Genomic DNA, 16,114 nt, shown 5'->3' with positions numbered 1-16,114 from the left:
AAAAACCCAGATGTCATCAACAGAGAAATGCCTACAGAAAATTTGGTTCACTTACACAATGGTGTACTACTCAGCTATTGAAAACAATGAATACATGAAATTCTTTGGCAAATGGATGGAACTAGAAAATATCATCTTGAGTGAGATAACCCAGTCACAAAATTATACACATGGTATGCACTCATTGATAAGTGGATATTAGACTAAAAAGCTTGGATTGCCTAAAAAAAAATCACAGATCTTATGAAACTCAAGAGAAAGGAAGACCAAAATGTGGATGCTTCAGTCCTTCTTAGAAGAAAGAACAAAATTCTCATGGGAGGAAATACAGGACAAAAAGAGGAGCAGTGATTGAGGAAAAGTTCATTCAAAGAACCACCTGGGGATCCATTCCGTGTGCAGCCACCAAACCTAGTCAGTATTGCTGATGCCGAGAAATGCTTGCTGACAGATAGGGATGTCTCCTGAGAGGCTCTGCCAGAGACTTACTGATACAGATGAGGATGCTTGCAGCTAACCATTGGACTGAACAATGGACCAGAATGGAGGAGTTGAAGAAAGGCCTGAAGCAGCTGAACGAGTTTGTAACTCCCTAGGAAGAACAACAATATCAACCAACACCACACCAGAGCTACCAGGGACTAAGCGACCAACCAATGAGTACACATGGAGGGACCCATGGCTCCAGACATATATATAGCAGAGGATGGCCTGGTCCAGCATCAATAGGAGGAAAAGCCCTTGGTACTGTTAAGGCTTGTTTCCAATATAAGGGAATGCCACGTTATTGAGGTGGAAATAGGTAAGTGGGAGTAGGAACAATCCCTATGGAAGCAGGGAGTGGGGGAGGGTATATGGGAGAATGGGGAGGGATGACATTTGAAATGTAAATACATAAAATATCCAAGAATAATAAAATAAAAAAAGAAATTGGAAAATTCTAGATGTCATAGAATTATTTGGTATTCTATCAAAAATAGCATTAAATAAAGCTTTCTAGAAATGGATTCAATAATGTGGCTATGCTGTCATTTATAAAAAGTCAATACTCTAAGTATAAATAGCTTATCACCCACTTCTGCTCTGTGAAACATCTTTAGAATGTTTGTAAGAAATATAAATGAGGCTGAGGAGCCAGCTTACTTTGGAGAGCACATGGTGAATAAGCATGGGAATCTGAGTCAGGTCTCGAGAACTTATGTAACATAAGACAAACATTATGATTCACACTCATTTCAATGATGAGCCAGTGAAGACAGAACAAGGTCTTGGCAAGATGGAGAGCTCCAAGGAAATGACACTCAAAGTTTACCTTTGACCTCTACTCACACGTACATACATATTATGCACATTCGTGCACATAGTTGAACCTATATATCCATGTATATTATATATTACACACATACCCACACCCACATACATACACACGCACGCACCCACACAATCAAGATGTAGAACAGAGGTTTCTCTACATCTGTCATCTGTCAAGTCCTACAAAATCTCTGCAAAGCTTAGACCAATGGGCAATTGCAAGCCATGGGGAAGCCTTGTCTTTGGAAAGAATATAGGGCGCTCCTGAGAAATGAAGCCCACAGTTCATTGCTATGTATAGCTCACACTCAAAACTAAATCCTTGAAATGAGCCCTTTGTCTTCTTTATCTGCTCTGCAACTTCATTATAGTTCTAAGTCTTGATCTGACACAATTTAAATGATACATAAGGTTAATTATTTTACTAAATGTGTAGCGTTAAGGCTTATTTTAAAAATATACCTTTATTGTAAGATATTCAAAAATCTCAGGATATAAAAATAAAAAAGAGAAGTTCTCACCTCACTAGCACTTCAAATCCTCATATATACATATCTCATGTGCAAAATATTTTTTTAAATTTCATTCTTTGATAGTGTCATGCATTTCTATAATGAATTTCCATAATTTTCTATTCCTGTCTCTCATTCTCATCCTACTCTGGTGGAGTCAACCTCAGTAAGCTCACTGCTTTTTACCTTCATATATCCATTTTATCTGTGGTTCCTGAATTTAACTAGAGTTGCTTACCCAAGTGTGAGTGAGGGGCTACTTAATGGAGTATGGAAAATGCAAAAATCTGAAATTGGTCTCAGTGTTGAGAGTGGAATGATGAGGTACTCATCTCTACATGGAACAGCAAGTCTATCCAATGCTCAGGAAACAACACAGAAGAGGAATTGGGGAAAATGTACGTGCCAAAGAATGAGAAATATGCAGGAAAAAAGATGTTGTCCGGGCACGATATATCTCTTTCACTAATAGATTCACTGCACAAGACCTGTGTAATACGAGCCCCCTGAAATCCATGTGGAAGAGGGAAGGATCCTGACATCCCACCCCACCATAATGTAGAATGTCTCCAAATATAAGTATTTCATAGACACTCAGTATTTTTAAACTGCATGTTTTGTTCTTACTAAATGTGATTCAAATTAAGTGTATTTATTTTCAATGTATTCTTCCAGAAACAAAAATGTTCCAATTCTTTTCCTTGGATTCACTAAAGCATCATACAAGTTAAGACATCCTGCCACATTTAATGAGTGTACACTCCTCTATATTCTGCTTTTATCATTACTTATTTTCCATCTATCACAATACAAATTAACTTGTGAATGACTTTTTGCTACTAACAGATACTGCAATAACAAAATACTTCAGTTCTGATTTATATTGTTTTTTTGTTGTATACATTATTTTATTGACTAGAACTGCATATTAGAATTATTAGAGGATGAACCGTGACTGATCAAGCAGAATAACTGAGGAGACATTGGTCATTATGCAGATTCCAACAGAGTCAATACCCAGTGAAATGCTCTGACAATGCAGAGTGTGTAGAGAACTACACATTTCTTGAGAGAATAGCACAGTTATAGGATGGTTAACATGAATGGCCAACTGGACATGATCTGGAATCACCAAGGAGATAAGCATGAATAACTCAACTGAAATTCAAGGATCATGCTGTATTCTGGGGTTCTAGACAGATTAAAAAGGGAAAAGGAAGTTAAGTACCAGCATTTACTACTTTTCATGCAGACTGTGCTGTGACCAGTTGCCTCAAGCTCATGGCACCCTGGTGAACAGTACCCTTGAATTGTGAGCCCAATAAACCTTTATCACATCACCAAAGACATAATTCATGCAGTGAAAGGAAGAGAGGTAGTCAGCACTCACTAGAGCCTCACACAGTCAAACAGAGAGAGACTTCAGTTTCTTCTTGCTGAAAAAGTTCTGGAGCCATTGCTAGGACTCAGAACAGACTTGATATGACAGTATACTCCTCATTTTCTGCAGTGTTCCTTGTTCTTTGTGCTTCCAAAACCCATGGAAAAGAACATGGATGACTCGGACAATTGCAGTGACTGTGTATTTAAAGAAGAGAATTATTGTTATTATGCTCAAGGAAAAGAGCGAATCTGGTTTTCTTTGCATATCCACAGCACTGAGATTATGAGCTTATCATGCACTTATCACGTACAGGTGTTCTTTTTTTTTTCCAGTAGTAATGTTATAGATAATCTGCATACTAGCTGTAATAAATTCTTAACTAAGTTTTTATTATGGAATAGGGTAATCAAATTGTAGGTGTGCCATTTGTGAACTAAAGGATCTAAATCATTCAGCCTCTTTAGACCTCAGATCAGGATTTTATTTTTAAAGATAGCGAAAAACAGAATAGCCATTTTTGGAGACTGCTAGCTGAGTTAGCAAATAATCTTCACATCTATCAGATGTGGTATATAGTCAGTTTGAAAAAAACTACATAGTTATTTATTATTATTTTCTGTTATAGTACAAAGTCCTAAATTAATTTTAAAGACTATATTTGTTTCTATATTACATTTATGTTTATAAAACAATAGGTAAATGTACACATGGAATAAAAGGATGAACACTAAGAAAGAAATACTTTGCCAGCATAACTAAATTTTTTGAACTATCAAATTCTGCATAAAGAGATATATCTGAAAACCCAAATTACCTTATAATGGAGCTTATGGAAACTTTGCCATGCTGTGAATGGACCTACTGTTGAGCTTTGAGTATGTAATGGAGGAGGCTGTGGTCTCCCATAGCATCTGCCAAGGTGACCGAGATGTGATCTTAGGGAATCAGTCTTGCAATGATTGCAAATTAGCAAACTGAAACTCAATCATTTGAATTATGTGTGGAGAAAGCCTGTGTGAATAAAATGGGAAGGTCAGTCAGAGACCAACTAAGGACAGCTCCAGGACTCAGGGCTGTTGCCATGCATACAGCAATGTCTATAGAAGATAGTAACTACATCGTGATGTACCAGCCTCCAGCCAGAAGGAGCTGCTCTCCGTTAGTGGTATATGAAGGTATTTTCACACACTGATTTGCTAATATTTTGAAATCCACACTTGAATTCAAAACCTGGAAATACAATTTCACATCCAGTTTACTGAGAAAAGGGGTTTTAGAAGTTTCATTTTAGATGTGAAAACAGGTATTGTCCAGCATTGCCAGAAGTAAATGCCTTGGTGGATACCATCAGTGTCAGTCACAGCATCAGTAAATTAAATGATAAAACTAATAGTTTACATGGCACACAATTGTGACTCACCATTTTTTAGATGCAGATGACTTGGGTACATCTTTCTTCACTATTATGAATCAGTTGTATTCAGCAATGTAGTTGTAAGTTTTCACATCAACTTTCTGTAACCTACAATTACTTGGAAGAGAGTCTTAATTGAAGATTTGGTGTGGGATTCTCTCAACTGTTAATTATTATCAGAAAACCCAGTTCACTATGGAAAACATTATTATCTGGAAAGCTAAAATAGATTATTATTTTTTTTTCCTTTTTTTTTTCGGAGCTAGGGACCGAACCCAGGGCCTTGCGCTTCCTAGGCAAGCGCTCTACCACTGAGCTAAATCCCCAACCCCTAGATTATTTTTACTGCTTAAAGTTTCCATAAAAAAATCATTCCTGATAATGTGAGTTAATCATCAAACCAAATATAAAAATTTCTATGGCATTTGGAAGGGCTTTTTTTTAACTTTGTGTGTGTGTGTGTATGAAAGATGTATAGATGTGCTTTTTAGCTGAAGCAAAGTCTTAACATTTGAATAGATTCTAAATATACATACTCAAGGTACATATTTTATGTTATGTGTTACATTGTATTTTGAATAGGGCTGTAGAAAAATGGTTCAGGTGGATATTTCATTTGTTTATAACAGATCAATTATTAAGTGTATTTCTACAAATTTCATGAGCTTATTCTAAATCTTAAAATTTAATTTTCCACATGTGGTATGTGACAACAACTCTTCCATCCAGTATCATAGCTGGATTCCTAAGATTAAATTGCCTTGTCCTAGGCCACAGAGTAGTTCAGGAACAAAGAGGAAAACTAAAATGTCAGGTAGATTAGTTTTGGATGTTTAACACAGACACTGGGCTCAGCAGCTGAAAAACTCATTTAATCGTCTGCAACTCCAAAATATACAAAGAACTCAAGAAGTTAGACTGCAGGGAGACAAATAACCCTATTAAAAATGGGGTTCAGAGCTAAACAAAGAATTCACAGCTGAGGAATGCCGAATGGCTGAGAAACACCTAAAGAAATGTTCAACATCTTTAGTCATAAGGGAAATGCAAATCAAAACAACCCTGAGATTTCACCTCACACCAATGAGAATGGCTAAGATCAAAAACTCAGGTGACAGCAAATGCTGGCGAGGATGCAGAGAAAGAGGAACACTCCTCCATTGTTGGTGGGGTTGCAGACTGGTACAACCATTATGGAAATCAGTCTGAGGTTCCTCAGAAAATTGGACATTGAACTGCCTGAGGATCCAGCTATACCTCTCTTGGGCGATGCACCCAAAAGATGCCCCAACATATAAAAAGACACGTGCTCCACTATGTTCATCGTAGCCTTATTTATAATAGCCAGAAGCTGGAAAGAACCCAGATGCCCTTCAACAGAGGAATGGATACAGAAAATGTGGTACATCTACACAATGGAATATTACTCAGCTATCAAAAACAACGACTTTTATGAAATTCAGAGGCAAATGGTTGGAACTGGAAAATATCATCCTGAGTGAGCTAACCCAATCACAGAAAGACATACATGCTATGCACTCATTGATAAGTGGCTATTAGCCCAAATGCTTGAATTACCCTAGATGCCTAGAACAAATGAAACTCAAGACGAATGATCAAAGTGTGAATGCTTCACTCCTTCTTTAAAAGGGGAACAAGAATACCCTTGGCAGGGAAGAGAGAGGCAAAGATTAAAACAGAGACTGAAGGAACACCATTCAGAGCCTTCCCCACATGTGGTCCATACATATACAGCCACCGAATTAGACAAGATGGATGAAGCAAAGAAGTGCAGACCGACAGGAGCCGGATGTAGATCACTCCTGAGAGACACAGCCAGAATACAGCAAATACAGAGGTGAATGCCAGCAGCAAACCACTGAACTGAGAAACGGGACCCCCTTGAAGGAATCAGAGAAAGAACTGGAAGAGCTTGAAGGGCTCGAGACCCCATATGTACAACAATGCCAAGCAACCAGAGCTTCCAGGGACTAAGCCACTACCTAAAGACTATACATGGACTGACCCTGGACTCTGACCTCATAGGTAGCAATGAATATCCTAGTAAGAGCACCAGTGGCAGGGTAAGTCCTGGGTCCTTCTAAGACTGAACCCCCAGTGAACTAGACTGTTGGGGGGAGGGCGGCAATGGGGGGAGGGTTGGTAGGGGAACACCCAACATTGGTGTTGGGGGGAGGGGGATGTTTGCCCGGAAACCGGGAAAGGGAATAACACTCGAAATGTATATAAGAAATACTCAAGTTAATAAAAAAAAATTGTCTGCAACCTGCTATTCATATGTTTACCCAATATACCAAGTGTCTCAGAAAGGATATTACTCACCCACACTACAATAGCTAGGAACTATCTCAAACACATGAGTCAGATACTTAGGAAAGCAAAACAGCGACTTGCTTCTTGCACTTCCTATTCTGGGATCCTAAGAAATTCCTAGGTACTTCTGAGACAGTTTTAACATTTGCTAATGGACAGAGTAGTACACACATATAATGGCAATTTATCTTAATTAAATTTGCATTATTAGTTTTCAAAGCATTGGTTTATTTATTTTTTGAAAATGTCATTTATGAATACTATATACCTGACAACTCCTACCCCCTACATTATTTCAGTTCTTCGTGGTGTCTGTGTATGAGTACAGGTATGCACATTTATTTGTGTTTGCTGGTACATGTGAACATGTATCTGTGTACATGTGGAAGCCAGAAGTCAGCTGTAGAAATAAATATTTAATAGATAAAATCTCATCAGCAGGTTCCCTACCCACCTCAATGGTTTGTGTTTCCAAATAAAAAATACACACACAGACTTCATATTTGTAATATGCTTTAGGCAGCACAATAGCTTGGGCACTGCCTAATCTTTACTACCTCCCACTGATAATTCCAAGTTACTACTTACTAAATTCTTTGTTCTATCTTGGCTTACCTCAAGACCCAAAGGATAGCACAACTGGGCTATACTCTTGACCTTCCTCTGCCAGCGTCTTCACATGTCGACCAAGCCTGTCTGTCCTGTACTCTTCAGGAGATGTATATTTCAAGCATGACATCTCTCCTCTCTTCCACATTCTCCCAGCATGGTGATTTCCTTTTTCATCCTGGTCCCAAGCACAGTAAATTCTAAATAACCCGCCTCTGTCTTAACTCCCTAGCTATTAGTGATTGGCATCTTTTATTTACCAATCAGAACCAACTGGGGGCATTTTCCCAGAAGCTATGTGCAGACTCATGCAAGTAGATTTGGAGGAACATAATCAGCCTTTATAATGCAAGCAGCTACATTTTATTAAAAAATATTTTTAAAGTCTTAAGGATAGAAGGGAGAAATAATGGTAGTTTAAGTTATATAAAGAGTAGAGTAATATTAGAAGAAATTAGATATATGACAATAGATTAATAAATTTACTCTTAAAACATTTTACAGCCATAATCTTAAATTGGTAGAAATCTTTACATTTTGATGTAGAATTATGTAAGTTATGTTTCTTACATTGGTACAGAATTTAAGTACGGATACAGGTTTATGGTTTTCATTGGTATAAACATTTGTATATTGACACAAAATTTAAAATTAATTTTATTACTCTTAAATAGGCATTATGCATATGCAACTCAATTAAGAATACAAGGCTTACACTCTGTCCTTCTAATAGCTGCTATTACAAACAGTTTAGGATGATTAAGTAGGACAAGTTAAAAGTCAAATAGTAAGCTCATGGTAATGTTAAATCTTGATTTAATTACAATAAAGTGTTTCCAATATTATTCAAATAGTAAATAGATAGGAGTAGTCAAGGTTTTATAGTTCAGGTATACTATATATAGATAGTCTTTAAAAGCATCAGAGATCCACAGATTATGGCATTTGTAATTATTTGATTATTAATAAACATTTTGATTAGGAGACATATCTACTCCTGATAGCATTGCCATCCCATTTCAAATAAGATATTGAGCATTATTACCTTATTAGAATCTCCTCATTTGTGGCATGCTTGCTACTGGGTAAGAAATACCCTAATTTAATTCTGCAGACAATTACTGTCCAAAAGAGTACACAAAGGTGGGGGATAAGCAACTATTATGCTCTGCCACAACAGGGTAAGTTAGTCATTCATAACTCCTGCTTCACTTAATGTCTGTCAGATGGTTCTGGGCCAGAAGACTGAAGACAGATATTCCAACATTATATAAGGACTGTCTAGGCAGTCAGCTGTTTCTACAAATTGTGTAAGTTTTAGAAGCTATCTCTTGTGCTTCCTACATATTCAGGTAATATTTAATTCTTTTTCAGGTTTCTGATAGAGTTGAAGATTACGTACCATCTCATAATTGAACTGCAGTTATTTAATATTAAACATATTCTAGATTTGAAGGATGTATTTCAGATGATATTCCATGTTAAAATCAAACATAATGCAGGTATAGAACTGTAAAATCTGTACGTTATGATAGATGATAGAATACTTTATCTCGATTGCCAAATATGATGGACTGGATATTCTAAGTGTGTATTATACCTTATAATTTACATAATTGTTATTATAATTATGTTCATCATATTGAAAGAAAGGAGCCTTTTTTTAAATGGACAAAATGTAGAAAATATGGCTTCATTACAAAGGTTAAATATGTTTCCCCAAATACACGAGTGCTTACAGGAGTTTCTGCACATAGTTTCTGGGAACCTGGCCCCAGTTGGTTCTGATTAGTAAAGAAAAGATTGCCAACAACTAATAGTTGGGGAGGACAGACAGAGGTATTTTTTTTAGAATACCAGGCTTCTGACCAGTCCAGTTGGGCAGCCTTCTGGGTCCAGAGCAGCCAAAGTAGAACACAGAAGTTAGTAAGTAGAAACTTGGAATTATGGGGTGGGAGGTAATGGAGGTTAGACACAAGCCCAGTAATTGTGCTGCCTAAAGCATATTGCAATATTAAGCATGTGTGTGTGTGTGTATTGTGTGTAAGTGTGTGTGTGTGTATGTGTATGTGTGTGTGTGTGTGTGTGTGTGTGTGTGTATCTTGTATTTGGGAATAAAACTATTGTGGCAGGTAGAGAACCTGCCACCAGAATTTATTTTTTAAAATATTTCGCTTAACAATCAGCTTCTGTGTTATTTTCTTTTGGATATTGTAAAGTATACCTCATTTTTTTTTTTTTTTGAGACGGGGCTTCCTGTTGTCCTGGAGCTCACCAGTTCAATGATGTAATCCCCAGAGATCTGCCTGTCTCCACTTACCCAAGCCTATGATTAAAAGTGAGTGCTATAGGGCAGGTTTATTTTGTGTATGGTCAGAAGATCCAGATTCATGTCTTTATGCTCACACTCCAAGCATACTGGACTGACAAAGGTATCTGCATAACACAATATCAGGTTTTCTTTTCCAAATCCTATGCTCTACCAAGTGGTTCCATCTTTACCTTGATTCCAAAGTCAGCTTTAAAAGAGGAAGAAACACTGGATTTTTCTATTCTTTTTTTCTATCAAGAGAAACCTAGGTAATTCCTTATTTGCATAATTAACAAGAACAAAGCCAGAACCATTAACCAGCAAGTTCTTTGTAAGGAACAAAGCAAAAAGCAAGCAAATAACTAAAGAGATCCATTTTAACACAACTAAAAATGTGATAACGAATATTCAAACCTGATTAAAACCCAATGGCAGGTGATTCAGCCAAGTCCTTGGACTCCAACTCGGTTCTCAGATGTAAGATATTCTTTTATGGGAAAGTAAAGTGATGTTTAATTATCACATTAATGCTGTAGCGAACATTCAGTTCCTCTAGACCACAATCAACACTGTGATATTTGTAAACTACTTGTGTTATTGAAAGGAAGGTAAAAGAATTCAGTGGTGTTTGGATGCAAGCCATGACTTCCGTAATTGGTATTCTAATTATTCACACAGGCCAAAAATAAATCACCTTCTGTTATGCTCTTTCCAACCCTTCGCCAAATTGCATTCAATCCAAGTCCCTTTGCAAAGGAGGGGTCTTAGCAGAGTATCTCTGTATAATCTACATTTTAACCTTCTTTTTACCTCCTCTGCTCCCCGAATTTTATGTTTTACAGGTCAAACAACACTGGCTTGTTTTCCTTGAAAGATCATTTGCCTGTAACTCATGTAATTATAACGGATACCAACCGATCAAACTCAGAAGCTGCTTGGAGAATTGGCCCCTTACGTTGCAATGGTGACCGTGAGTAAAACTACTCTCCCCCATTCTCTGAAAAACAGAAGCATAGAATATTTTGACTCCCTTATCCCTTTTCCATTCAGTGTCTTCCCTGGCATGAAAATTACCCAGAAGCCCATTGCTTTTTCATATCCCATTAAAAACAAACCAGACACGTTTAAGGCTTCTCTGCTTTTCAGGGCACTTCTGGAATGCTGTCTCATTTTCTACGGAAGCTTCTTACCTCCACTTTCCTACCTTCCATGCAGAATTCAGCGCTGACATTTCTTTCTTTTTTAAAACCACCGCTTTATCTGGAGTTTTTCTAGAAAACCTTGGCATTAAAGACTTCCTCCGACTTGAAATGAGCTGTAAGTGCTTTCCTCTATGAGTTCAATGTCAGTGGTTCATAGACTAGGGTTTTACTTTATCTATGCCACCAACCATCAGTACAGGTTTTCAATGTCCAGCAAACATCACTGTTTATCAGGAAAATTACCACTGAAGCTGTCAATTCCATCGGACTGAGTTAGGATTTATTATGTTCTATCAGCCTTTGTCATTATTTCATCAGGATATGTATATTGCAAAAAGAGCTATGAATGTGAGTATCTTTTGCAGGCTCCACTCTTTATTAAGGCGCAATTATTTCTTAGCTGTCACTTTAAGCTGCCACACTGTAACATTACACTCTAAGGGAAGCAGGAATGGCTGTTATTCTCCATTCTCTTCATATTCAGGACCCACTTTACAGTTATACCCATGCTTCAGAAGTCCATTTTTTTTATGAGCTGGGAAGACAGTTCAACCAGTAAAGGACTTTCATGCAAGAATGAGCACCTGAGTTCAGTTCTTCAGAACCCAAGTAACATAGCTAGGAATGCCTTAGACATGACAGAGGGAGCACAAACTAGCAGAGCACTGCTGCTCTTTTAGCAGAATTGGTGAGTTCCTGGTTCAGATAGAGATAGGTATAGAGGGCTTAAGCGAAAGACCAGTTTATGTAGCACTGATTCTGCAAGCAAGAGAAACTGAACCCCAGAATTCATGTAAAAAATAAAAAGGCAGATGTGGTGTAGTTGTAGGTAATTACAATCCTACTTTGGGGGAGATAAAAAGAATCCTTTTAAGCCAGTGAAATGCCTCACACTACAAGGTTAGGAGGCATCCTAAGGTATGACACCAATGTTGTCTGTTCTCTAGCCTCTCCAGGAGCGTGAACAAACATGAATAAACATCTCTGTACACATGTATACCAGCATATCTGTGAATGGACACACACAAACACACAGATATATAAACACCTATAATGTTAAACACATTTTCATCTCTCTCTTGCTTATGGGATTTTTGCACTGAATGGTCTCCATTACCTGTATCTACCTGGCTTTTACTCTGCTCTTGCTATATCTGCTTGAGCTTGTCCTTCACTACCCTATAACCTTGTCTACATGGATATTTTCCAATAGTCTGAGTGAGCTCATTGACCAGATGACAGTGATGTAACTGCATGAGATACCCTTGAAAAGAAAGCAGACATTTTAACCACAGATATTGGAAATTTGAGAGTTCAACAAAGTCCATTTGTAGGAGGTAATGGTGGAGGAATTTGTGAGTATGCAGCAGATAAATCAGCAACTAAGTGTTTCTTTTGTAGTTTCAGACTACATACAGGAAAGAAAGTGTCTCTATACTACTTTTTTTTCTTTTTTATAGTCCAGTGACCCCAGACATATTAATGGAGGAAGCTCTGTGATTTTGGTGTTAAATAAAAATATTTTATACCTAACAGAAAAGCATGATGAGTGCTAACCATTTCCTAACATGAGCATAAGAACTTCAATATATACTTAATAAATATCTGGGCCTGCAGCCTTTTCATTCACTAAACCCACAGTCAATGTTATGTTGTATTATCACAAGTTAATGAGCAATGATTGAATGTTAATTACAGATCAGTGTCCAATTTGTTTATACTTTGTAGCACAAGTGGAGTATCAACCTTAGTTGATCCTATTTATTTACATTCCAAATGCAACATTTCCTTGTGCTATACACTTTTTAAAAATTAAATTAGTACTAAATTAAAAAAAAACACAAAACTATCATGTAATTGTTTGTTGTTTACTATCATTATACCATCAAATAGTACTTACTAAGCACACACAATTGGTATTCAATTTTTTCAGCATTAGACCTAAGTCTGGGGACGTAGTTCAGTAGTAAAATAAAGGATTGGCAAACACAAGACCCAGAGTTCAGTCCTTATCAGTCAAATAAAATCAATATATAAACATAAAATCAAAAAATTTTATGGCCTTATATTTGATAAATTATTAGTATTAGTGCTGTTGTTAGTATTGCTGTAAAGAAAATAAAGCTCAAACAAAATTTCAAAACCATCATATTCGCTATTGATACAATCACATTACTCATTGAAATAGATGGACTTCTTAGAAAAATATTATTTATTTACATTCCAAATGTTGCCTCATTTCCAGGTCCCCACTCCAAGAGTCCTTCATACCCTTCCCCTTTGACTCTAAGAGGGTGCTCCACCCTGTCTTCCCCCCACACCCAACCATACCTCACCCACTTACACCCATCTGCATAGCCCCCTTCCCTGGTATATCAGGTTTCCACAGGATTATTCATATCCTCTCCCACTGAGAACAGACAAAGCAGTCCTATGCTACATATGTGTTGGGGGCCGTGAACAAGCCCATGTATGCTCTTTGACTGCTGGCTTAGTCTCTGGGATCTCCTAGGGAACCAGTTTAGTTGATACTATTGATTTTCCTATGGGGTCATTCATTTCAGCTCCTTCTATCCTTTCCCTAATTCTCCTATAGAGGTTCCAACTTCAGCCAGTGGTTGGCTGTGTGAATCTGCATCTGTCTCACTCAGCTTCTGGTAGAGCCTTCCAGAAGACAGCCACGATAGGCTCCTATCTGCAAGCACAACATGGCATCAGTAATAGTGTCAGGGTTTAATACCCACCCATCAGATGAAATTCAAGTTTGGCCAGTTACTGGGTAGCCTTTCCTTCAATCTCTGCTCCATTTTTGTCCCTGTATTTCTTTTCGAAAGGAACAAAATTGGGTCAAAAATTTTGAATGTATGACAGTGAATCCATTCCTCCATTGTGAGCCACTAGATGTGGTCTCTTCAGGTTCTTTTCCTCCACTGTTGATCATTTTGGCTAAGGTCATCCCCATTGAATCCTAGAACTTCTCACATTTCAGTTCTCTGGGACTTTCTAGAGATTTTATCCTTCCACCCCTACCCCACCCTCATAGCTGCATATTTCCGTTCATTGTTCTTTGTCCTGTCAGTTTGAGTTCTCTCCCTTCTTTCTCCATATCTGATCTTACCGACCCAATCTCCACCTCCTCCCCTCTCCTACTCAGGTTCTTCCCTCACAGATGGACTTTTTTATGCTAAAGTGTTTATAGCAAGAAACCCTGTACACCATTTATTTGGAATTTTCTTTTAGCAGATTTAGTAGGTCAGATTAGCTATAGTCCCATCCCCAGAGTACTCTGTATCATAAAAGTTAAAATTACTAATAATTAAATTCCACTGTGTTGATAAATGATTAGATTGGTTTTATAATAAACTATGTTCTCATCATCAATCAAACAATACTATCTCTGGGCATCACTGTGATTACTGGTCCAACTTGCAGATAGGGAAGACAGTCTGATTAGCTATTTTTCTTGTTGTTGTGGAAAATACTTTAGTTAAACAACTTAAGAGACAAAGGGTTCTTTTTGGCTCAGAACGTAAGTATATAGTTCTTAATAACAGAGAAGGCATGGTACCAAAACATTTAGAACAGATAGTCACACTGAATCTATAATCAGGGCACAGAGAGAAGTAAATGCTGGTGCTCAGTCTTTTGTCTGTTTTTTTTTTCTTTAATTTTTAATTTTTATTTAGCGGAGGATATTCCAAACCCTAAGAAATTATATAGCCTATATTTAGAGAAGGTCTTCTAAGGTCTGCTAACCTAATCATTTTTTCTTAAAAGATTTATTTATTCATTTTATGTATGTGAATACACTTTAGCTGTCTTCAGACACACCAGATGAATGCATCAGATCCTATTACAAATGGTTATGAGCCACATGTGGTTGCTGGGAATTGAACTTTGGACCTCAGGAAGAACAGTCAGTGCTCTTAACTGCCAAGCCAAACCTTGCATGAACATTCCCATTTTTCAGTAAGGGGACATTAGGTCATGTCAAAGTGACAATTTAGATTAACTATCACAATGAGTATTAAGGTTGTCCACAGGGACAAGGATCAGAAGAGGCTAGACATGGGATCAACACACCTTCTCTATTCCACCAATTTCTTTTTCCTGCTTTTATCAGTGAAGAGTCAAGAATTTTAAATCAAATAAGAAGACAAAATTATTTCTATCCAGGTCTGAGGTTTGGGTTCTTCAGGGAATTCTAGCAACAATGTATCAGAATGTGTTTGTGAAATACAAGAATAAAAGCAGCTATTGACTTTTCAAGAGGCCGTATCTCTAAAGCAGTTAAGCATTGTTTACTGAACTTATATTTATCATTTAATAAATGAGATCACAGGCTATTAGAGTAGCTAACTAGCCATGGGAATCTTGTACCTTCTCATAAATGGACTCTAACTCGTTCATAAATCCACTCAACTTTTTTAGCTGTATAATGAGTTGACCAGCACAATACAGAGGTGTCACCATCCCTGCCCTGGATGAGTAGTCAAGAATGCATGAATGTCTCCTCACGAGGCTTTGAACTAAGTAGTGAGAAGGGCACTAGAGAGTAGGCATGAAAGGATTCCTTTTGGGGTACAGTGATACATTCCTACTGTGGAAGAATAAAACAACAAGGGCCTTTCCTAGACTTCGCTACTTCAAACTCTTACTAAGCATTCCACTCTACAGGCTATTTCTTTGAGAATCTTCACAAAATAGAGTAGTAGGCTCATCATGTTTCATTCATTTTTGAACATCCTGGCATCTAGGTCTGGCTTGATGAACACCATCCAAAGGCCTCTTAAATTTGTCTTGGACAATAAAGGAGCAAATCATGAGAAAATGTTCCTGTGAGATAGTTGCATAGAAAAGTTCGAGATAGATTGCAAGTGTAACTGCATCACAAATCCAGTTCCATGAAATTATGTGGTTGCCCCTGAGGCCTATCATAAAGTCTGGAGTATATGATGTAGGCTTACTGTACGAATTCATTCATTCATTCATTCACTCATTCATTTGTTCATTCATGCATCTTATATGCAACAGTGT

At 37.4% G+C, this 16,114-nt stretch overlaps 1 protein-coding gene across 1 annotated transcript in view; it reads left to right on the top strand.

Annotated features, from left to right (window-relative positions):
* The window catches only part of LOC116911635 (contactin-associated protein like 5-1), a 910,869-nt gene that overhangs the window by 743,172 nt on the left and 151,583 nt on the right, over positions 1 to 16,114 (top strand). Inside the window, exons 15-16 of the mRNA XM_032915594.1 lie at positions 10,718 to 10,845; positions 11,022 to 11,192. Of these exons, the coding sequence (XP_032771485.1) occupies positions 10,718 to 10,845; positions 11,022 to 11,192 (299 nt within the window). The remainder of the gene's footprint in view (positions 1 to 10,717; positions 10,846 to 11,021; positions 11,193 to 16,114) is intronic.

The sequence above is a fragment of the Rattus rattus genome, chromosome 10, assembly GCF_011064425.1.
Source record: "Rattus rattus isolate New Zealand chromosome 10, Rrattus_CSIRO_v1, whole genome shotgun sequence".
NCBI classification, from domain to species: domain Eukaryota; kingdom Metazoa; phylum Chordata; class Mammalia; order Rodentia; family Muridae; genus Rattus; species Rattus rattus.
The sequence above is the reverse complement of the archived record's forward strand: the minus strand, read 5'-3'. Positions and strand labels throughout refer to the sequence as shown.